We start from the raw sequence: 22,896 nt of genomic DNA, 5'->3' as shown, positions 1-22,896 counted from the left end.
ACGAATCGTGTGCGCCATCGACGCTGCTGCGCGATCCCAGAGCAACCAAGCAGAAGCACGGGAACCAGCCCCTGCTTGCACCACTAGCGCAACCAAGCTTTTTCCACTCTTTCCACAGTGGAGGAGCTTCCCAGCGACTCAGCACGCGCGGGATGTGATAGCCGTCTCTCCCAGCTGGGCTTAGCGAATACGGAAACTTTCGTAACGTACCGTCTCAGATCCGGGTCTGCCCCACCAAGTGGCCAGCGACAGGCGGCCAGCATATGACCTGCAAAGCCAGCAACACATCTCATCATCCATCCTCTTGGATGCCGTGCTTTGCACTTTTGCTCTGACATGCTGTGCCTCCCATCAACCATCATCAATGATGACCGAAGGAACTTCAATTGGGTGACTGGACCCCAAACCTACCTAATCATTCGAGAACCAAGCCCCTTCTCACTCCATATATCCGTCCATATTCTCTATACCCAAACGCCTTGTCCACGCAGCACGCAGCCTCCTCCTGCAGCCATGGTCACAACCCCTAGGGGGAGGAGGAGGAGAGGGGGGGAGTGAACTGCATGCATGAGGTCGTGTCACGTACGTACGTACGTACCGTCCAGCCATCGTTGTCTGCCCGCTCTCTGAGGGCGGCCCTCTCACCCCACCTTTTCAGGTCTTAACAGCATCTTTGCCCGCCACCATGGACTGCATCACTGGATCATTCAACCATTACAGCTTGGGCACCATCACCACCATTGGAATGAGTAATCAATAAAATCTGGGTTATGAAACGATTCCTAGTGTCTCTTAGACGAGCACCGGAAGCGGGACGGCTCAAACTGTATCAGAGCCGAACTTCCACTCTCAGTGCAAGAAGCTATCTCGGAACGGCACTTCCTCCACCACCATCCAGGGATGTTGACAGTATCATCGTCTCTTCGGTATCGGAAGCAAACAGCACTTTAGCCTACACTTAGGTTAGCTCCAAAACGTGGGTTAGGTTAGTTAGGTTAGGCTAAGATGTTTTTTTGTTTTTTTTTTTTCCTTAGTTTAGGATCAGCAAAACAGCAGTGCAGCACTGGGCTGCAGCAGCGCTTTGCTTTGCTAACTGCCGCTCGTCCGTTCATGATAACCTAACGTAGCCCCCTACAGACGACATACATCCAAACTTGCTCTCAATGCAGAATTGTGAACAATAGGATTGCCCAACTTCTTGCCCCGCATCGTTTACCTAACCATTATTCTCCTCATCTCAACTGCACAATGAGGAGTCTTGTGTGTCTGGGCAGAAACCAGGAGGACATGCACGAGCCTGGCGCATGATCATGTAGGTTTACCTTCTCCGCAAACCTGTCAAATGTATGGGGAAATCAGGAAACCAAGGCCATCCATAAGGCATTGAGACACAGCCAATCTGTAGGCATTAAAGCATGGAAAACGCACCTGATAGATGAGTGGGAACGAATCAATGATCTCATCCTGCCCAGTCAAAAACCCAGCCTCTGGGTGTTGGTTGGTCCGCCTTGTCCTGCCTGCTGCTGTCTTGCTCACCGAGTTGGGAGCTGTCATTCCTGCGGCAAGCCCCCGCCATGCAAAGATGGGCTGAATGATGTCAGAGTCAGACCTCCAATCCTCTGGACTTCTTGCCTCATCAGCCCAACGCTCACAACACCATCGTACGGCCCCATTTTGGATCTGGCCGCGGCAATGGCCCATCGTGGAGCGCTTATCAGGACGTTTGATATCTGTAATGTACTGTTAGAACTGGCGAGCTCTGAATAAACATCCTGCTTGGTATTAGCCTAGTGGAGCATGCCTTGTGCCTATCAAGTCCGATCCTGTCGAGTCACAAGAGGCAAGATCACAGCCGCAGTATGATAAGCTGCCACCAAAGGCAAGACACGAGAGCGACAACCGATGATTGAGATGTCCTATGTGCCCATCTCAGACCCATCTGCGTGAATGGTTCCATTGACTCTGCCCGAAGCAAGACCATGATGCTACTTAACATGCTCTCGTTTCAGTCCCAAAATGACCGTTTGCGCCACCCTCAAGCCAGAAGAAGAAACCCATTCCTCTCCCCCCCTTTCCAAGACTCGCATTTAAGCCTTGAAGGCGTCGGGGAAGCGACGCATGTTCTCCTCGAGGTTGCCGTGGTTGGTGAGGAACTGAACATAAGCACCATCGACGCGGACGCGGCCAGCAGCCTTCTTCTCCAGGTACTCCTCGCGGCGGAGAGGGGTGAAGCCCCAGTTCTTGGAGACGATGATCTTTTGCCGGCCAGGGAACTTGTACTGGCAGCGGCGCAGAGCCTCGAGGGCAATGGCGCGGTCTAGTCACTGTTAGATCTAGGCTATCTACAGGTATAGATGTAAAGGGAGGGGGGGGAGCGCAACGTACTGGAGTCACGGGTGCGGACAGAGATCAGAATCTGACCAATGTCGACACGGGCGACGGTACCCTGGGGCTTGCCGAAAGCACCACGCATACCAGTCTGCAATCTATCGGCACCGGCGCAAGAAAGCATCTTGTTGATGCGGATGACGTGGTAGGGGTGGGCGCGAACGCGCAGGTGGAAACCTTCCTTGCCGGCATACTTGACAAGGTACTTGTTGGCGCAGATACGAGCGGCTTCAAGGGCCTCAGAGCTCAGCTGCTCATACTCGTTGGAGACGAGGTGGACGCAGAGAGGGAAGTCATCGACGGTGGCGCGCTTGCGGCCCAGATCGTAGATCTTGATCTTGGGGTCCGGCACACCACGGTTGAACCGCGACTTGGGGTACGGCTAGAGACACCTCCTGTCAGCATATCGTCCCATATCATCGAAGAGTATATCCAAGAAAAAAAATGATGTCCAGGCGTAGAAAAATCCAATAGTTCCTCCTCTTGACCCTTTGGTCCCCTATCCCATCCAGCAGGCTCTTATCAACCGACCAATCACCCCATCTCTCTCCTTCGCGAAAAAATGCTGACCGTCCCAGGCCATGTGAAAACGACGAATTTCTCGTGCAAAATCGCTTACCTTGTTCTTGCAGTACCGGTAGCAACGGGCAGGACGGCGGGCCATTTTGACTGATTTGGGTCGGCGATGACACGGATGTGGGTGGTCGCTGGGTGTTCTGGGGGAGGGAGAGGGACGACGACGGAGAAGCCTCAGCTTTTTTGGCGAAATTCGCCCTCCAGATTACCAATCAACATTCCTAATCGGCCGGCTGAGTTGAGCCGTGAAAAAGTGGGGCACTTAGGGTTTGCAGAGAGACACCCACACTTCTCCGTCCCAACCAATGAGAATTCGCCTGCACACTTCGTAGCAGAAAGTCCCTTCGCATGAATTATTTCCAGGTTTACAATTCATCTTCGACTGACCGTCTTGCCAACGCCTAACGACCCAGGACATCACCACCGGAGCCGCCTTCTTTCGACTCCTCGACAGCAAAAATCAGTCACAATGGCCCCCAAGAAGTCCAAGTCCGAAGCCCAGTCCATTGGTGCTAAGGTTCGCATCATCAACCTGGAGTTGTGCACAAGGAGCCGTCACTGACGTTATGAATAGCTTGCCCTCGTCATCAAGTCGGGCAAGGTCGTCCTGGGCTACCGCAGCACCCTCAAGGCTCTCCGCAGCGGCAAGGCCAAGCTCATTCTCATTGCTGTACGTTTTTTTTTCTTCACGTCTAAAAGTCAGGGTGAACGCTCGGATGCTAACGTCTTTCAGGCCAACACTCCCCCGCTGCGCAAGTCTGAGCTTGAGTAGTACGTGATACCTCGGTTTCTCTGCAGCATCAAACTTCCAAGAGATGGACCTGATTAGGCATGCTTGGCTGTTGGCGATCGGATATCTTAGAAGTGCTCCAGCCATGCATCCTAAATCACATGCCAAACCTTGGGACCACATATAAGGGATGACGGCCGGCGCTGACACGACAAACAGCTACTCGATGATGTCCAAGACCCCGGTCCACCACTACAGCGGCACCAACGTAAGTCTTAAACCTCCTTTCCCCTTGACAACGATGCAGTTCTTCGAATGGATGCAATCACGAACGTTCTGCTCGTAATTGTGACCAAAGGGACCCTTTTATTAGGATCCTTGAGGTCTGCCCAGAGAAGAAGTCTCGTTGTAGACTTTGGAGGGTGCCCGTACTCATGCTTACTCCTTTGCACGACAGATTGAGCTTGGTACCGCTTGTGGTAAGCTCTTCCGCTGCTCCACCATGGCCATCCTCGATGCCGGTGACAGTGATATCCTTGCCGACCAGCAGTAAGCTGGTCAAATGAGCACATCGGCAGGCTTGGGATTGGTACGGCGTTCGGCTTTGAAATCGGGAACATAAAACGGCATGCCTTGACGATATCCAACCTCCAGGACGGAGAGTTTTTTGATGTCCCTGCTCGACCCTCGGATGAGCCCCAGGGGGGCAGTCCGTAGATTAGTTGTACTTTTATGACAGCTCGGGATTCTAGCCTACGTCCAGCTACCAATCCATGTTTGCCGCAAGCTTCTTTAAGAGAGAACTTTGTCAACATATCGGGTGCCTTTGTGATTGGCTTACCCCCCCCCCCCCCAAAAAAAAAAAAAAAAAACTAATGACAATGAGACCGGCCGACCGGCACAGGCTCGGAAACAGAATTGGGCTGGTTTGCTATGCCACATATATACATCATCAAAGTAGCAGATAAGATCGGCTTCCCCGGTTGCACTGTGTAGGTTAGTCGTAGATCTTTGCAACATGGATGTGGTTTGCCGGACTCCGTGCCATTTCTAGTTGTGGGATGAACCATGTTCGGTGACGACAAAGCTGCAGGTTGCATCGAATTGCTAGATTGTCATCATCAAGCGGACGACCCTTTCAGTTCCTCCAGATCCAAGCTAAGACGCCAGGACAATGCTCCGAGTCATCATCAACACCAACTTTTCAACTTCCCTTTCCATGTCTAGGAGACTCGGTTAAAGTCGTGGAGTCTATATGCACAAAGGCACCAATTTTCCAAGGCAAAGGCCATGAAACACACCACAAAAACGTAGCACTCCACAGCATCAATGCATGAATGTTCTGATATGAGCGGACACCGGGTCCGATCCTGCAGACCCTGCGTCTGAGACCCCGATACTCGAATCTCTCGTTTGTTCTGAGAATCCTATCCGGAGAAAAACAGCTGGATGTTGGACGATTTGTGCACGAGTTGAAAGCTCTCTCTTGAGCCCCTTCTCAACAGCAACTGCAAGTGATATGACACGGGGAGCGGTGAAGACCTGGAGCAGACGACTGGAGTCACTTGGACCACATGCATGTCATGAACTTCCCCTCTCTGGCTTGGCAACAGGCCTCTTTCAAAACGGGGCGATTGCTTAAAGCGAAGAGAAGCCGCTTGCAAAGCGTAAGGAAGTGGGGGGGGTGCAACAGGATGCAGTGAAAGGTAGAAACAAAAATAAAACCATATCAACCAGTCCAGCATGCAGGTGTGTCACCAAGAGCATTGCCTCGAGAAAATATAGAACCAGACATCACCCACGCTTTGACAAATGGACAGCCCTGCGGCTGATGCTGACCGTTTGAAATGCTGACCGTTTGAATGGCTGACCAAAGACATGACCCACAGGCCATCTTTGAAAGGAGTGCACATGCTTCTATCCAAACAACGGAACGGGAGTTATGGAACAAAAGGGGGCCGTCTGAACTCGTTAAGGAACCCGTATCTTAGCGCCAGACGCAACGTCCCGCCCATACCCCCCTGCTGCTGGAGTAACCTGGGACCCTTAAACGCCACTTTGGGTCAAAAATACCACGGTACCAGTGGCCACCAGCAGCGCCCACGGGGCGCCAGTGCAACAGGAGACTGAAGTCAACGGTAAGGCCGAGTGCTGCAGGGCTAGTCTGTCTCTCTGTTTGGTGGTTGGTTTGACGCTCCTTTTCTCTTCTCCCTGGCACAAAACAAACACAGCAACACTCAAAGCAAGTATTTTTCAAGTCTTTCTCGCTTTCTTTCTTGTCTTACTTCGTGCTTGTGAGACCCGTGCATCACCGCAGATCTCGGTGCCCAGAGAGACAGTTAGGTCGCGCTCGCGTGGCCCAAGGGTTCTACAGCGGGCTTCTACTGGCTCAAACAGTCCCCAACGGTTCCAGTTCCAGTTGTTACCACCGACGGGAGCAGTGTCCACCCACGTTTCTCCTGCTTCCACACCCGTCCACAGTCCACAGTCCACACAGCCCTCCACAGCCCAGGACCAGGCGAGTCAGCAATTGTTCCAGGTTCCGAAGCTGACGGCAGAGGGAGTAGGGAGTACTGTATACGGTGTACGCAGCGGTTCACAGCATCACAACGTCGTTCCACCTTCAGGCTACCCTTCCACGGCGTACGGATCCCCATCCTAGGGCCCCGAAGGTTGCATCGCGCCCGTCTGCATTATTTTGTACAGCACACGGAGTTGGCATCCAGAACACCCCGTCGGGTCACTTAGTCACCCTCGGTCACGGCAAGGAGCAGTACAGTACAGGGTACGCGAGAGTACGCCAGGTTACAGTTTACAGTTTCCAGGAGAGAGGTTACGGTCTCAGCCCGATCCGCGTCCCGTTCCCCGTCTCCCCGTCGCCGCTCTTCTAGACAAGCCTTGTTCTCACTCTCCTGAATATTTTTTTTAAAAAAAATGGCGAGCGTCGCCAAAAAGCCTCCGGCATCATCAGGCCGTGAAACGCCGACCGGCACACCGCACCGACCGACCGCTGGTAGAGCAGCCTCGTCACCGACTGCATCGTCCACAGCTACCGCTGCCCCTGGCATAGCTCGCACAACCCGTTCTGGCCGTCCCAGCACTCCTGTTTCTGCCCGTCAGTCCATCCATCAGCGTCGCGAATCCATGTTGGGCCTTAATGGCGCGTCCGTCAACGGCAAACTGGCCAACTCGAGTGACCTTGAGCGCGAAGAGGCCATCCGTGCCGAAAGTATGGCAATCATAGACGATCTCAAGGAGCGCCTGGCCCAGGCCGAGTCGCAGTCCGAGCAGTACAAGCGCCAGGTCGAGGTACTGCAAAGCAAGCTGGACGACGCACTGAAAGAGCAGGCCAAACTGGAGGAGCGCCTGCACGAGAGCGAGGAGCAGATCGAGGTGCTCAAGAACGAAAAGCGCGAGGCCGCCCGCCAGATCCGCGAGATGGAGAATATCTACGAGGCCGAGCGCAGTGCCATGATGAAGGAGAAGGAGGAAATGGCCAGCCGCGAGGAGGAGATGCAAGCTGTCATCCAGAGGCTCAAGGACAGCCTTGCTCAGAGGAACTCGGACGAAGACAGACCCTCGAGGCAATGTATGTACCACTTTTCTTTTTCTTCTTTTTTTTTTTTCCCTCCTTCCCTACTCCTGACTCACTTTTGAATTCCGCTAACTGAACCAGCAAATAACAACTCCTCAGGTGTCGACAGCGGCAACTTCGCTCCTCCCTCGTCCATTCATCGTAGCGACTCGCGCAACAACTCTAAGCTCCTGCTGCAAAAGGACAAGGTGATCGAGCAGTTGCGGCTCGAGCTGGCCGAGACACAGCTTAAGCTGGTCGAAGCGCAGAACCAAGACGGCGGTCGTCTGGCCGAGGTCGAGCGCCAGCTTATGGAGGCTCGCATCGCCAACGCTAGGCTGATGGAAGACAATGAGAGCTACCAGCTGCTGCTCCAAGAGCGCACCATGAAGGGCGATTTCGCCCCGACTGGTTTCAGCAGCTACTCGAGTAGCGGCGCATCCGCCAACCAAGACGCCCTGGCCGCTCTTGAGGGCAGGAGAAACGAAGGCACCAGTCTCGCCGACGAGCTGAACGCAGCCGATGTCGAGGCTGAAGCCGAGGCAGCGCGCCGTCTAGAGGCTGAGCTGAAGTCGGTTAAGGACCAGAACAAGGCTCTGACCCTCTACATCAACGAGATTATCGAGCGCCTGCTGCAGAGCCAGGGCTTCGAACACATCCTGGAGCAAGACCCCGTCGGCGACAAGGAGCAGCAGCAGCAGCAGCAGCAGCTCAACACCAACAAGGAGCTTCCTCCCCCTCCTCCCAAGCCGCTACCTCAGCAACCTCTTCAGCCATCCCTCCTCCAGCGCGCAAAGACTATGTCTATCCCCAGCCCCCTGACTAACTTCACCACCAAGCCCAAGCCGCGCCCCGTTACCACCATCCTCACCTCCAACCAGTCCAGCCCCACCGCCCTGGCCATCAGCAACCCCGAGACCGCCCCCAGCATCCCCATCGGCCTGGCCCGCTCGACCAGCGCTCGTCGCCCCCGCCCCATGAGCGAGCAATTCACCGGCGCCGCATCCATCGTCAATGCCATGTACAAGCCCTCTCCGGAGCACACCTCGGGCGGCCCGCTCTCCCCTGCCTCCTTCCGCTCCAGCGGCACGTTCTTCCCCATCCCGGGCAGCCGGCGCGCAAGCGGTGGCGGGTTCCCCATCGCCGTGGGCGGCAGCAGCAGCGTGCGCTCGTCGGAGACGAGCTCCATTACTAGTAAGGGCGATGATCGCGAGAGTGTGACGACAGGTACCGGGGATACCCCCGCCAGCGGTAGTCCGCCTAGGACGCATCGCGAGAGGGAGGCGACTACGTTCACTGGGAATAAGCCTAGGCCGCTTAGGCTCGTGCAAGAGACGAATGCGGAGAAGGAGGCACAGAATAAGAGGCAGAGTTGGGTTGGTTGGGTGGGGAGTGCGTTTGGGAGGAGAAATACCGCCGAGGAGTAAAGTTTTTTTTCCTCTTAGGGAAGAAAGAGGGGAGGTGATGAGCTGAGTGCATGTCTAGAAAAGGGGGAGTTGAGGGGTAGGGAGAGGGGAGGATACATATCTCCATTCAGACACGATCGATCGATTCCATGGGTTTTAATTCCTCTTTTTCTTTTCTTCTTTCTCCTTCTCTCTTTTCGCGTTTTCTTTTTTTTCTTCCCCCCTTTTTTTCTCTTCCCTTCTTCATCATTCCCCCTCTTGTTTTTGGATTCTAATCGCGGGAGGATGAAAGGATTTCTGATATGACATGACAACACACACAACACAATGAACAGTTGATGAATGGTGGACACTTTTCTTGATGGTTGTGGCGGGGGCTGTGGATAGAGATTGATTGAGTGATTGATTGATACTGATCCCTGACGATCGATGAACAGACACAGTAATGAGACAGACAGGATGAGATGGTGTGAAATGATAGCGTGGATGAGTTTCTTGGAGTTTTGAGTTACCTCTGCCTTCTCTTTTGGAGGACATATGTGTGGGGAGGTCTACCTCTTGAGAAGAGTTGATGTCCTTACCCCCCAAGATATGTGATGTTGATTGTTTGGATTCTGTCTTGGTGGTTTCAGGTTGTCTTGCTGAACTATTTTTGGTCAGCTACGGGAGCTTCGACTTGGAGCGTCCATGGGCTAGGTGACAATGTATTGTTGAGCTCAGTAAGGGGATTCTCTGTTGCAGTTCAGTTCGGCTTCCTCTTTTTCTTTCATCTTCTCCATCCATCCTAGTGATATCCAGCCATCCCATCCTGAGTCTGATGAATGATCGACACTTAATGTCTTTCTTTCATGAACTCTTTTTATCTTATCACTTGAATTCCTTGCTATGAAGGCCCAGGTGGTATGTCTATCGTGATTGAGGAGTGAGGAGTTCCGTCACGACAGGATAGATTTGGTGCTGTTGATTGGGTTACGCAAGGCATGCTGCTTTCTGACCTCATTGAAGATGATGTCTTTTTTTTTAAAAAAAAAACTACGGCTAGCATCTCTCGTTTTCATACACATTCAACTGATGGTTTTATGCTCTGAACACAGCCAGTTCGCTGGTTTTGCATATGGACAGTAGGTAGTATGTATAGTCAACAATCCCTAGGCTGTTCCCTCGGGTTCGGATATCACATCTGCACAATATCTCCTTAGGAGGATTTGGATCTCTCATAGAAAAGGTTGTGGTGATGTTCGGTCTTCGAGAAATTTCCTCTGCTGACAGAGCCCTAAGCTGAAGACAGGCCAGTCCTTGAACTGAGTTTCAGGAGCTTTCGACTGTCACTATACTGCCATCCAACTTGGTCACCATAATTTTCATCATCAAGGAACTACAGAATTCCTTCCCAGTTCCCTTCAAACTAAGTCTATTCACCCAATTGAACCAAGTATGGATATGGGGTTGCCTCTCATGACTCCTACGCCAGAACAAGCCGAACCCCCACCCCGGCTTCTTCCTCCATATCTTCCTATTTGTCCGTAAGTCCTTACACACAGCAGAGTACCGTGGTGCCCGGCTGACGGTTGGATGATTCGAGATCCCATACGGCAGTATTTTACCATCTAAGGCACTGTTGACTGGATGATGGTTTTGTGTTAGGGAAACCACTCAGACATAGACATGCGGGTCAAGCGTGGGGGAGAAGTCAAGCATGTGAGAGAATTTGTGTGAGAAGGAGTCTTCGTCGGCCTACAGGAAGATATCGCGGTAAGGTAGAAGCAAGGTAGTTTGCCTGTTGGCTGAGAGGGGAAAAAATAATGAGCAGAGAGTCAGTTGGATGGGGGTTAATCCTCATGTCATGGCTGCAAGGCGTAGCAGAAGACAGTCTTCTCCCCAAGCTTCTCGAGCAATAAGTGAGACTCGGTTTAGAAAACTGGACAGGATTGGACAGGAGATTAGAAGAAGTCCTTCCAAGTTATCCCAAGACTAATTGTTCAGCTGTCTATGTCATACTGACTCGAGTTTGCTCACGTGAATCAACACTCACGGCTGCCCACAGACTCGTATCGGAAGATATCTCAAAATACACAGCATAGGTAGGGTTTCAGCAGTAGCAGAGTCACACAGCAAACTCTGTGCCTGACGCGAGATAAGCTTCTTGACTCTGATCAGTTGTGATGGTTCGGGAGTTAATGTTGTGTATGGGCCGTACATGCGGCCCGATGGCTAGAGGCTACTGGCTCCTCAGAGCACAGACAACTCGGCCGTTTGGAAAGGAGAGCCGAAATCTGATAATGATAATCCCTTGGAGAGAGTTGTCATTATTTCCCATATAGAAAGCCGAAGAGTGCCAAGTGTTGTTTGACATCCGGATGGTAGTTCATCCCTAGACAAAGTCAACAACCAACCATCCGCTCCCCTCGCTCAATATGACGAATCCTATCTTCTCCCAAACGAGATATTTTCCCTCGTCGCCAATCACAGACCCCAGACAGCTAGATGCGAGATCTCATTCGCAAGAGCAAGTCTCCGCGACATCTGGCGATTCATCAGAGACATACAGACCAGCAGGGTCACCTGCTGTCGAACTTTGATCCATCCTTTCACCGTTACCCAAGCACATCCCTCCGTATCCGTACCTATCAGACCTACAGGATGTCGGCTCCCTACCTACCCAGGCCACAGATGCATCTACATGCCTTGATCCGTGGGGGTGATGCCGCCATACATGTCGATCTCCGCGCGGAGTAAACAAGCATATGTAATCTATAAACTCATCTTGAACTCCTCGCGAAGTAATAGCAACATGCCTTATCAGGCGGCATCAAACAGGGGCTAGACTCCTCTCCGAATCTCCGAAGAGACTTTGCTGCACGGGGAGCTCCGGACCCCAGAGTCTACGTGGACCGTGGCGCTGCCCGTCATGAAGCGATGGTGCTCGCTGCCCCGCGGGTTCCTGCGCAGCGGAGTGCGGATGGTGAGAACCATCTAGGTCCCCCATGTACGTTGTATCTCTGCCCAGCGCTTACATCCAGTCTCTGCGTGCAGCAGAGTGAGCCCAAGCATTCCAGTGTCAAGATGAGTGCGTAGGGAGGGTAGCAGCGAGCCTCTCCTCCAAGGCAACCTTTCGTCCTCTCAATGTCTGGTTACCGATCGTCATGCCGAACCAGCAGCTTTGTCACTTTTGGTTGAATACAGTGGTTGAACCCCAGCAAAGTGAAAAAGTTCCAAGCAAGCAAGCAAGCAAGCAAGCAAGCAAAGGAAGGCTTGCATCCCCCAGTACGCCTCTGCAGCGAATCCTCCCATGGGGGATGGCGTCGGATGGGGATTGGCTGCATCACGGGACTTTTTCTTGGGGAAGAGGCGCTGCCAGCTGCCCTACCTTGACTTTTACACTGTCCCGTCTCGATATGGGGGACTGACGTTGGATTGGGGGGACATGGGCTGCTGGCAAGGAGGGGGAGGGGTCATCAAGAGCCAAGCAAAGCAGCAAACGCAACCCAGCAAGAAAAAAAAAAAGGCCCGTTCCCACCCGCACCACGTGTCACGCAGCCGTTGGTATTCCTGGCCCCTTCGCCGGTTTCACTTCTCACGCCCAGCCCTGCTCGACATGAGTGGTTTAAACACTTTGTTTGTATAGGCAGCTATGTTGCTGGACTTAAATCTAAGTACCTACCAGGTTGATGACTGTCGTATGAAAGGGACCGGTTTGCTCAGTGCTAGCCGCTACGGACGAGCTACTGAAAACGGAGATATCAACGCTTTTGTAGGAAGCTCTTTAAGCGTTTTTACAACCGCTCTGCAGCCCCTGCACATCCTGACCCGACGAGCTGGAAGTGCTGCTGCTGCTGATGATGAGCCCGAAGAGAGAAGTTTGCCTCAACTGCCTGCAGCTGTTCCGAGACTCTCTGACAGGGGGCCTTGCATCCCAAGGAGCGGGAGAGCCCCTGGTGGCCCTTCGGCCCCTGCCGGAACGGCCGGGTCTCGGTTACAGTCTGCGCTGCTGTGTTCCGTCATGGTACAGTTTACGGTATTGGGATGTAGCAAGTAATGTAATGACGTGTAAATACGGTGGTGGAAAGGTACGTACTTGCACCACCCAACGACGGAGAAACAGCGAGCAAATGTCTCGAGCAGCGAACTGAGACTTTCCCATCCCTAATAGCAAAGGTTGAATCACCTACGCATTTCAGGCAGTAGCAGAAGGCGCAGGGTTGTGGCACAATTACAACGCTCAGTCTCTCTGCCCTGCCCTTGCGGCGCAAAGACAGTTCAATAGAGGACCGAAACGGAACCTCAACGTGGTGACGAGGCCCCTGTGCTCGCTCTGGATTCTCGAGACACCCAGAAAAGGGCGAACAACAAAGGAAGAAAACCACAGAGCACGAAAAAAAAAAAAACTCGCACATTCACGATCTATCCATTGGAGCTGGAGGCCCAAAATAGTGTGTTCCCGTTCCCATGCCACCCAAACTGCCGGGTGTGTAGCGCGCATCGCCAAAAGTGTGTCACCATCCGTTCCGTCGTCCACTTGGCCGTCTATGAGAGGTGGATAGTTAGATTGAGCCGGACTTGAGAGCCAGAGATGACCCAATTTTTCATGGAGTCATGGCACGCCGATGAGGGAGAGGTAGGAGGGTGACACTGGAGTTTGGATGGATGGATGGAAATCATGGAACAGATACCGACCCGTGCCGTGTTATCCCGCTCCGGTGAGGACATGTTCGCTCATTTGAATCTGAACCGGACGGCGATGAGGAACGGGTCGGAGTTTCATGGACCCAGTCAGGTTGATCGATGATGTTGATCAACATTCGGTCTCCATGATGAATTCTTCATACGTACTCATATGGAGAGAGCAAGACGGACATGTGCGATACCCCGAGAGAAAGCACCAGATTAAACAGATTGCTTGCTTGCTTGCTGCTTTTTGTTCCTGAGCGAGCGGTGAGGCGAGCCTTGTTGGGTTATCGTCCCAGCGGTTGAAACAACTTCATGACTGCTCACCCTATTGCTTGTCCTCGGCAGTGTGGAACCATTCATTTGCAAGAGGATCATATGGCATATGATATTCCCATCAAGAACGTCGTTCTTACTGACCGCATCGCTGTCATCGCTGCCAACAGCGGTCATGTCGGCTGTTTTTTTTTCTTTTTCTTTTTTTTCTTTTTTTTTCTTTTTTTTTTTTGCGTGGGAACTTCTGCCGACCGCCCGACAGTCAGAAAGCGGGGTCCGGCAATATCTTGGAAGGCGTCATCACCTTTTCCTGGCGGGGTTGATGATGACCTCTGTTTTTTCTTTTCGATTCGCTTGTTTACATACACTGGCGCCGCCCTCCGAGAACGGGGTCCAGACTTTTGCCTGCAACTGCGGGCCGCCGACGTGTATCGCAGGCAAGCAAAGGCAAATCTTGATTTGATTGATAGAAACTTTGGTCAATTGAGACCCCGCCCCGGAGTCGCTTGCTCTCAGATGAAGGCCTGCCGCAACGAAATCCGTTCATGCAACATTCCCGGTGGCCGGGGACAGCGCTGCAAAACACTGCCGATGTCACACTTTAACAGGACGTCCTCATAGGAAGAGCAGCACATGGGCAGCAGAGGGATTCGGTCACTGCCTGGGACTTGCCCCTCGGCAAAGATACCTGTGGGTACGCGTGTTCTCACCTAGATTTTGTGGCAAATTTAGGGGAATCACGTCATCCATTGGTACCGATCCACCCAGTAAAAGTACCTCAACCGACTCGCCAGGGCGGCGAGCAGATCGGGCTGCCTCTGGACGTGCCATCCGTGGTTTAGAGATGACTTCTGGCTTGATCGGGTCCAACGCTCGCTTCACACGTTTCCAGGTTTCGCCGCCACTCTCGCTGCACGTTGATATCTTTTATCATAAAAAATGCTAGTGTTTCCAGAATCCTTCCGTAATCAAACCGTCGGCGGTAAAAAGCTGGCGATTGCTGGGTGATACCTCGAGCTGTGACGGTGGAGAGGAGACACTGGACCGACTCCATCGAAGACCTGTCGAATCGTCGGCGATTGATCTCGACCCGATCGACAACGCTCTTGCGCCCTTGCCCTTGGCTTTCGGATACTCGATTGGGCTGACTACACTGTGTCGCGCCTCCGTTTTGGGTTGGGGAAGCGCCTGAAAGCGTGGAAGCCAGACCCAAAACGGAGAGGGCGGGCTGGCGCAGTGACCGCGCTCCAGACGGAGCTCCAGGGGCCAAGCTTGGAACGCTGAGGGAGCATGCTCTTTGTTGTTGGTGTCCAAAGTGGACTTTTTTTGGGCAATCAAGCCAATCATAAAAGAGCGCTCAGCTCCAGAGGATTGGGAAGGATCGCGGACCTGTCTTTTTTTGCGTCACATTTTGCGTAAAGTTGTAATTTACAGTACGTATATTACAAGTCCACATGCGCAAGCCGCCGGGGCTCCAGTCATGACCACTGCAAAGCGGACCTGCGACCGACCGCTGCTTGCACTCCCCAGATCCAATCTTCCCTCCACACATCAAACGTCTGCTACCCGCGCTGCCCAACCACGCTGTCAACAACCCGCAAAGCCCGCACCTTGCTCTCCATGCGACTAATTGGCGACGTCTGATTTTTCTGACGCAGACACTGGTCGCCGATACGTTCAGAATACGCCCGCAATTCGACCTACGGAACCCCACGGCATCAGATTTTTTTTTTTTTTCCCTGCTCGACTTTTCATCGACTCTGTCAGGCCACTTACAGCAGGCTTGGCATCGCTCTGGTCGCGGGCTCTGGACTCGAAAAGTCTGGCATCGTGCGTGTAGACTGTGGTCTGTGGACGGTGGCATCGTGTGGCCGCGCGGTTGCTTGATCTCTCCGGCCGTTAACCAGTCGGTTTCTTTTCCTCCCGTTCGCCGGGGTCCCACGACTCTCCTAGCAGCGAAACGGTGCTTGCACTTCCTACCTGTCGACTTGCTCTTCGCCAGTCTGCAGCTCCCCACTTCCAACAATATCGAGCTTGCGCCGAGCCAACACCCGCTCCCGACGCACAACACAGCGAGTGACGCACGCGCGCGACGGGCAGACGAGTGGATATCGGCATCTCTGTGTGTGTTGTGATCCTGGATCTCTGAAGCGACTTGTTGGTGGTTTGGCCTGTGCCGCTGTTAAGCACAAGAGGGTTGGCATCACGAAAGTTGTTTCTGTCTGAGCCTAAGCAGTCTCCCTCCGCAACATCGTTGGGCGTACGGAGTCACCACTCCCCCCGGGCTGTAGCTCCGTACACAGCATTGCACCACGACGCAGCTACCAGATCATGCTTCACTGGCCCCCACTGAGGAGTTAGCCCATTGTTTGTCTCTCCGTCCCTGCCGAGACGCCGGCGTGGCATGTGTGGCCGTCGTCGACCCGAGCGACCGTCTCGCCTGAGTCGTCTGAGCCGTGGTCGTCCCAGCCAGGCAGGCTAGACAGGCTAGTCCTACGGCATCCCCAGACAAGCTAGACAGCCCCAGACGAGCCAGCATGGACAAGTCACGGTCCCAGAAGTCCCATCCGACCACCATACCTTCATCCGACTCCGCCAACATCACCACCACCACCTCCTCCTCGACCGGGCCTGTCCATCCCACGTCATCCCACGAGCTGTCGTCGAGCGCGAGCACCAGCACGAGCACGGCGACCATCACCCCCAAGCCCGCCAACAACACCGCCTCTCCTGCTAACAGCAAGCCGCCGTCGACGTCGGCCTCGCAACAGCCCTCCGCTGCGCCTTCCACGTCGTCATCTGCTGTCCCATCGCCTCTGACGTCGCGCGAGCCTTCACCGACCCGCCCCTCTGCCCGGCCTGGTGCCCCCTCGCGAACGCCCTCGGTGAGTGCCGGTGTTCGTTCTCGGCAAGGAAGTGTGCAGGATCTTCGCCAGTCGAGATCGGGCATCAGCAAGCCCCTTTCGTCTACCAGCATCCCGACCCTTCAACCTAGTGCATCCGATTCCAGCACTTTCGCAGGAGCCCCCATGAAATCACCAACTTCGATGGAGCACATTCGAGACACCCCCCGGTGGCCTGTATCGCCCAGGTTACGGTCCCCGCCGCCCATGTTGCAGAGACCGAGCTTGGGCTCGCGCAGGTCAACTGAAGTTGAGGCAACGCCCCTCATTAACGTCCAGCGTGCGACACCCCAGCAGCCCCCCGCAGAGGGTCAGTCCGATACCGATGTCGACGACGGTTTTCTACCCGCCGGTATGAGGACGCCAGCTCGTGGGGGTGGAGGAAGCACTTCGACCCTAGAGACTGTGCAGGAGGTTAGCCCGATAGGATCGCCCAAGCGGGTCGGAGAGTCGATGGAAGAGAAGCTGGAGGAGAGCATGCTCTCAGAGACTTCACAGGCCGAATCCGTGATCGGACTTGGGCTCTCGAGGAAGCCCACGACATCGTCGACCACAACATCCCATGCGACCCAGCACCATCGGGTTAACGAAAGCGGCAGCGAGAGCGAGTACGCCAGGAACAACTACCACCAGCAACGCCGAAGCGTCGGATCCATCGTTCCCTCCCTCACGAGAAGACAGTCGAGCACGCGCATCAGTCCCGGCATCGGGAGGTCGAAGACTGGCGAGATGCAGAGCATGACGGTAGAAACCGAGACGGTCACGTCGATCCCGCAAGCCCCTCTTGTACCGGCCATCGCAGCGCAAACTTCGAGCACCAGCCTGCGTAGGAAGCAGAGCACCGAGACGATCCGGCCCAAGAAGGAGAAGCGCAAGACCCGGAGGCAACCCGTGAATGGTGAGCAGAAAGCTCTCCCCTATTCTAGACTGCGCCATCATCAGTCGCTGGGATCTGTCGTTCCCTCCGCGGCTGATAAGGGCGCCTTACCGGCCAGGCGCCACAGAGGCGAGATGGCCGATGGCCGTCTTCGCCGGCAGCACGGCCGGGCTTCCAGCTTGAGCCTGTACCAGATGAGCACGCTGCTGACACGCCAGCGTTTAGTGTCCTCCAAGGCCGACATTTTCGAGGCAAAGGTTGCCAGCGCGGTCGAGGAGGCGAACTCTTCCGACTCGGAAGAGACCTTCGTCTACGATTCTAACCCTCCAGATGGCCGCGAGCGCCCCCTGCGATTCCACTCGCGCACCCCGAGTGCTACGTCCATGGCCAGCCAGTATGATCGTGGCATGCGGTCGATCCATGCTGTCATGATGGAGAGCGACGGCCCGCCGCCGATGCTCGTCAAGAAGAGCATGAAGTTCTCGTCCAACTCGAACAACCTCAACAACGACCTGGGTATCATGAGCGACGATGGTAGGGTCCCCGGCAGAAGCAATGTCGGGTCCGCCAGGGGAACCCCACGTCACCATAACCAGCACTTTAACCGATGGGCCCGCAACGGCGGTTATGGCGCCACCAGCGCTGGTAACGGCCATCCTTCGGTGTTTGCTGAGCACTCACCTTTCACCGCGTCTCAAGCTGTCGGTAACGTCGGCTCACGTCAGCCCTCCGCTCCGCCCAGCCCTAGATATGGCCCAGGCCGCGGTTTCTGGGGGAATGGCAAGCGTGGCGCGCATCTACTACCGGGTTACGATTTCGATGATACTACGACCGGCGCCGATGACGAGACGACCCCGCTCATCCCTTCAAGTATTCGTCCTTCGAGGTACAGCCGCAACCGGCGCGGTCACTCGCTGCGGTCCATCGAATCCCAGCAGTATCGGTCCCCGCCTTCGGTCCTTAACCGGTTCGCGAGCTGTCTCGTCCTTACCGTCATGCTCCTGCTCGTCGTTTCGGGCGTGATCGGCTTTATGTTCGCCACATCGCAACCGCTTACCGATATCGAGCTCGTGTCTATGGACCACGTCGTCGCCAGCCAGCAGGAGCTCATGCTCGACCTCACCATCCGCGCGCACAACCCGAACGTCGTCGTTGTTACTGTCGACTCGGCCGACATCGAGGTCTTCGCCAAGTCCCCTCACGCCTTGTCGGACTCGGAGTGGTGGCGGCATACCCATCCCGGCGAGATCGGCCCGCCACCTCCTCGCAAGGGGGGCGTGGGCGACATCGAGGTTACCGAGGCTACCCAGCCGACCCCCTCACCATCCCCGAACCCGAACCAGCCCGACGACTCGGCGCCCAACATGCGTCTCGGTACCATCACAGGCTTCGACTCGGCGCTCTCCTTCGAGGGCTCCTTCTTCCACAAGGGTATATCGTACTCGAGCGGCGAGGTCCGTCTTAAGAACCCGGGCAACGGCACGTACGGCGGCCCCGAGCGTTGGGAGCGCATCATGGAGGACGAGTTCCAGCTTATTCTGAAGGGCGTGCTTAAGTACACGCTGCCGCTTAGCCAGCGCGTCCGCACGGCGACCATCTCCGGTAAGACGACGGTCAAGCCGAATGCGGGCGGTGATCCTGCGCCCAAGCCGGACCAACCTGAGCTGCCGGGGCCCGACGAGGGCGGTTTAAATGGGAATGGGACGGATATCACTGGCGGTGGCGAGGTTAATGCTACGTCTTCGACTGTCTTGGCGAGGACCAAGAGGATGAGGGTGAGAATTAAGCTCTAGAGGTGTGATGCCCCGATGGTTATGGGTTTGACGACTAGAGCCGACGACGATGGATACGATGCTCAATTGATGACCTTGACGACGACGTGATGACTCTCTGGATGGAACGACATGGAACGGAACGGCATTAGACATATAACACGGCAACACAACATTTGGCGAAAAGGAGTAGACTTGATTACGACAACAACGACATTTTGACGACGGCGATGACCGATTACCGATTACCTAACCACCTTTACCTACTTTGACTTTGATCATTTTCTTACCATAGGAGTTTTTAAATAATACTATGTGCGCAGGATGGTTTTTTTTTCTGGTTTCTCGCAAGAAGCGTACCCGCCCATCCTGCTGCGTCCCGCTGCGGAGCCGAGCAATGCACCGTTTCCTTTGTCGATGAGTTTTTGTTTTTTGACTCGAGGGTGAAAAAAAAAAAACAACAAAATTACCTGATGGACTGGCTGATACTCATCACCGGTATTATTACCGGTGTCGTCGTGACTCAACAACCGTGAGTTACGGTGATGGGAGTGAGGACAGTCAGATCTACCAACCACCAGAACAGCGATCAGCAGTATTTACCAACATATTACGTTGAGCTGACTCGAGTCGTTACCCTCCCTTGTCTACAAAATATTACCATTGGTTTGAGGGTGATGGCTCACAAGTTGCGATCCACCTTCCATGTTGGATCGTCAACTACAGCCAAGATTTATTTACAAAATCTTTTTCTTTCGACACTCTCCTCTCCGCATATGAGAGTGAGCGGCTGTTTGCTTGTTTTCATCTTCGCCCCTACCCTTACATCATAACGTCGTCGTCGTCTGCCGTTGCTGTCTACTCTTAACCGGCTTGCTTTATGGCCGGTTATCTACTTACTTGAATGGACCTCTGGATGGGAGGCATTACTGATCACTGAATGTGGTTCTTACTGTCTGTCTGTCTGTCTGTCTGTCTGTCTGTCTGTTTGTTTGTTTGTTTGTTTGTTTGTTTGTTTGTTAACTGAATGGGCTCGGTTGGTTGCGGTGGGTTGGTTGGTTGGCTGGTTGGGTGGAATTGAATTGCAATTGTAAATGCATGGCGTGGCATGTTTGGCGTGTTTTTCTTTACTTTGACTCAGGAGTATGGAGCAGCGGAGGGTAACTGGGTTTTCTACTACGTACTATCTTTCACTTCTTTCCCTTGAAGAGGTGTTAGTATACAGTGGTTAGGCTACTTCTTTGCTTTGATTTCTTGCTTTACTCTCTCTGTGGGCTATGCTGTGTTTGTTGTGTTAAGGGCTTGCCTCTCTCTACCTTCGTGATGATCGGAGATATCATACCCCACATACCCATACCCTACCTACTTACACAGGAAAAGAAAATAAGTTACTCCAGGGTTGCTTGATTTGTATCACTTACTGTCTTGTCGTGTATCACTAACTTGCCTTCGTATTGTCGTTTTTTTTATCTTCCCGCAAGGGCTGGTTGCTGGTGTTCGGTTGGTTTTTTACTTGTTGGTTGGTATCTGGGGTGAAGGATAGGTAGAAACGGCGTTTGAGTGAGAGGGTCCAATTTCTTCTTCTCTTTCAACATGGAGGGAAGAGACTTATTTTTTCTCACTCTTGTGTTCGGTGGGGGAGGAGGGGGGGAGGGTGAATCAAACAAAGGTACCAGCGTGTTTATTAGGCTAGACTAGTTGAGCACTGTAAACGATATTCATATTAGCTAATATTAGTGACCTGCGTTGTGAAGATGTTGTATTGGAAGTCCAGTTTACTGTCGAGGATTTAGGTTTCTCTTGATGATTGGTAATTTTGTTTCATGAACCCCCCTACGATGATCACAGACGTCGAAGCTTTTCAGGTCAGAGAACAGGAGCTCACTTCACCAAGGACGTCCAACTAACATGAGGGTATCTGTCATTTTGTCTTCCACATATTCCCCTTCAGATCTGGTCTACACTGGAGCTAGTCCCTCAAGATGTAAGCAAAGTAATGCATTTCCCAAACGCCAAACGCCATCATTCCACTTTATTACTTCCCCTTGCTTACGAGAAATGAATCCCCTCCTCATGAAAAGCCAACAACAGCTTCAAAAAATCATTCTGATCGCACTGCCTAGCACGCTTATTCGCCAACCCTGTCTTTGTTAACACCTTATTAATCTTCGCCCGCACAATCAGCGCCACCTTGCTCTTGGGGTTCTTGCTTGGCGTCTTAGCTGCCTCTTTCGCGGCTTCGGCTTCCTTGACTTCTTTGAAGAAAGTCGGCATGTCATCATCGTCTTCTTCCATAGCGTCACCGTCGTTATCGTTGTCGGTGTCGGAGTTGGCGTCCATGTCGACGTCCATGTCGGCTGTGAGGGAGGGATCGGAGAGGACGGATTCGTCGAGGGGGATATTGTGGAGGGTGCAGTAAACTTTGTAGTTCTGGATAGGGGGTTAGTGATAATACTGAGAGGGAAGGGGGAAGGGGGAGCTTGCCTTCTCGCAGAGGGCGAGGACCTCCTTGATGCTGAAGGCGGCGCGGAGGGTCTTGTTTTTGCGGTTGCTGTGGGGATTAGTATGTTGTCAGTGGGGTTGAGATGAGGCTAGACATACAAGGCGATGCGAAGGAGGCCGTCGAACTCCTGCGAGATGTTAGCAGAGCTCATGAAAGAACATCTTAAGGGATACATACCTCAAATGCAATGTTCGGGCGCGCAGAGCCAAGATAAGGCTCAATTCGGACGACTTCAAGTTGTAAGCCGATATTCCCAAAAAAAATTGCATAACGAGAGAGAACCTACCATCGCTTTCAACCTTAGGCGGCGGCTTAAAGTTCGCCTTGCCGACCTTCATAATATGGGTACACGTTGCCCAGAAGTTGACATTAACCGTCAACCTTGAATATAACGAATCACCCGGCTTCGCGACCAACCGCTTGGCGAACTCTCTTTGGAACATTAGCACAGCGACGCGCGGCGGCTGCGGCATGGAGAGCATCTTGAAGATGAGAGGACTGCTGATCTGGTAGGGAGTGTTGGAGATGAGGGCGTCGCACGGCGGGATCTGCGGCAGCTTGATAACGTCGCCTAGAATCACCTCCAGCTTCTTGGCCAGCGGGGTGCCCTGGACTCGTTTCGTAACTTCGGCGCCCATTCGAGGGTCGAGTTCGATCGCGATGACCTTCTTGGCCCGCTCCAGGGCGCGGACGGTGACTGGGAGGTCAGCACTCACCGCGCAAGCTGGAGAGGAGGAAGTGTGACCTACTGTTACCGGTACCCGGACCAACTTCGACGACAACATCGGTGGGCTTGAGGAAGGCCTTCTCGACGATAGCGTCGCTGATGCCGGGGTTCTTGAGAATGTGCTGGCCGTAGTCCTTGTCGAACTTGAAGATGTTGGTGCTGCCGGAGCCCTTGGATTTCTTGTCATAGGGCCCGGAGGCCGCATTGTTGCGCTTGTTCTTGGCGGTCTTGGGCATCTTTGACGGACTGTCTGGATGGCGAATCACCTCTCTCTCTCGATTACTTATACACCGCCAACGTCGTGAACCGATTTTTGGTGGTGAGGCCGGCAGAAAAAAAGTGCCCCGCCAAGAGATAAGATAAGGCCTGACCGCCCGTAACATAAACCGTAACTTACATTTCCTGCGGTAAGTTGCACAGCTCACACGCGGAAACCCCGCGGCGACCAAACATCGGCGGCCGTCTTGGCTGCCATCCCAAGGCTGGCTGTCATGCTTCC

The 22,896-nt window shown here is 53.7% G+C and overlaps 5 protein-coding genes across 5 annotated transcripts; 3 read left to right on the top strand and 2 right to left on the bottom strand.

Moving 5' to 3' along the window:
• Nucleotides 1-2,087: 2,087 nt before the first annotated feature.
• CTHT_0063830 (60S ribosomal protein uL16) lies at nt 2,088-3,052 on the bottom strand (the record flags this gene model as incomplete). The annotated part of the gene is made up of 3 exons (XM_006696626.1): nt 2,088-2,317; nt 2,386-2,770; nt 3,008-3,052. 3 exons carry the CDS (start codon nt 3,050-3,052, stop codon nt 2,088-2,090), a joined length of 660 nt encoding a protein of 219 aa, XP_006696689.1.
• Nucleotides 3,053-3,433: 381 nt separating this feature from the next.
• Nucleotides 3,434-4,247, top strand: CTHT_0063820 (60S ribosomal protein eL30; the record flags this gene model as incomplete). Its single annotated transcript, XM_006696625.1, has 5 exons — nt 3,434-3,481; nt 3,539-3,634; nt 3,698-3,735; nt 3,914-3,962; nt 4,152-4,247. 5 exons carry the CDS (start codon nt 3,434-3,436, stop codon nt 4,245-4,247), a joined length of 327 nt encoding a protein of 108 aa, XP_006696688.1.
• A 2,381-nt stretch (nt 4,248-6,628) lies between these two features.
• On the top strand, nt 6,629-8,695 carry CTHT_0063810 (uncharacterized protein; the record flags this gene model as incomplete). The annotated part of the gene is made up of 2 exons (XM_006696624.1): nt 6,629-7,283; nt 7,389-8,695. The coding sequence occupies 2 exons, from the start codon at nt 6,629-6,631 to the stop codon at nt 8,693-8,695; spliced, it is 1,962 nt and encodes a 653-aa protein (XP_006696687.1).
• A 7,457-nt stretch (nt 8,696-16,152) lies between these two features.
• CTHT_0063800 (uncharacterized protein) lies at nt 16,153-19,188 on the top strand (the record flags this gene model as incomplete). Its single annotated transcript, XM_006696623.1, has 1 exon — nt 16,153-19,188. One exon carries the CDS (start codon nt 16,153-16,155, stop codon nt 19,186-19,188), a length of 3,036 nt encoding a protein of 1,011 aa, XP_006696686.1.
• A 2,028-nt stretch (nt 19,189-21,216) lies between these two features.
• Nucleotides 21,217-22,633, bottom strand: CTHT_0063790 (dimethyladenosine transferase-like protein; the record flags this gene model as incomplete). The annotated part of the gene is made up of 6 exons (XM_006696622.1): nt 21,217-21,597; nt 21,673-21,718; nt 21,769-21,797; nt 21,848-21,900; nt 21,957-22,367; nt 22,420-22,633. The coding sequence occupies 6 exons, from the start codon at nt 22,631-22,633 to the stop codon at nt 21,217-21,219; spliced, it is 1,134 nt and encodes a 377-aa protein (XP_006696685.1).
• Between the last annotated feature and the right edge of the window lie 263 nt (nt 22,634-22,896).

The sequence above is a fragment of the Thermochaetoides thermophila genome (genome assembly GCF_000221225.1).
Source record: "Thermochaetoides thermophila DSM 1495 unplaced genomic scaffold scf7180000011821, whole genome shotgun sequence".
In the NCBI taxonomy this organism is placed as follows: domain Eukaryota; kingdom Fungi; phylum Ascomycota; class Sordariomycetes; order Sordariales; family Chaetomiaceae; genus Thermochaetoides; species Thermochaetoides thermophila.
The sequence above is the reverse complement of the archived record's forward strand: the minus strand, read 5'-3'. Positions and strand labels throughout refer to the sequence as shown.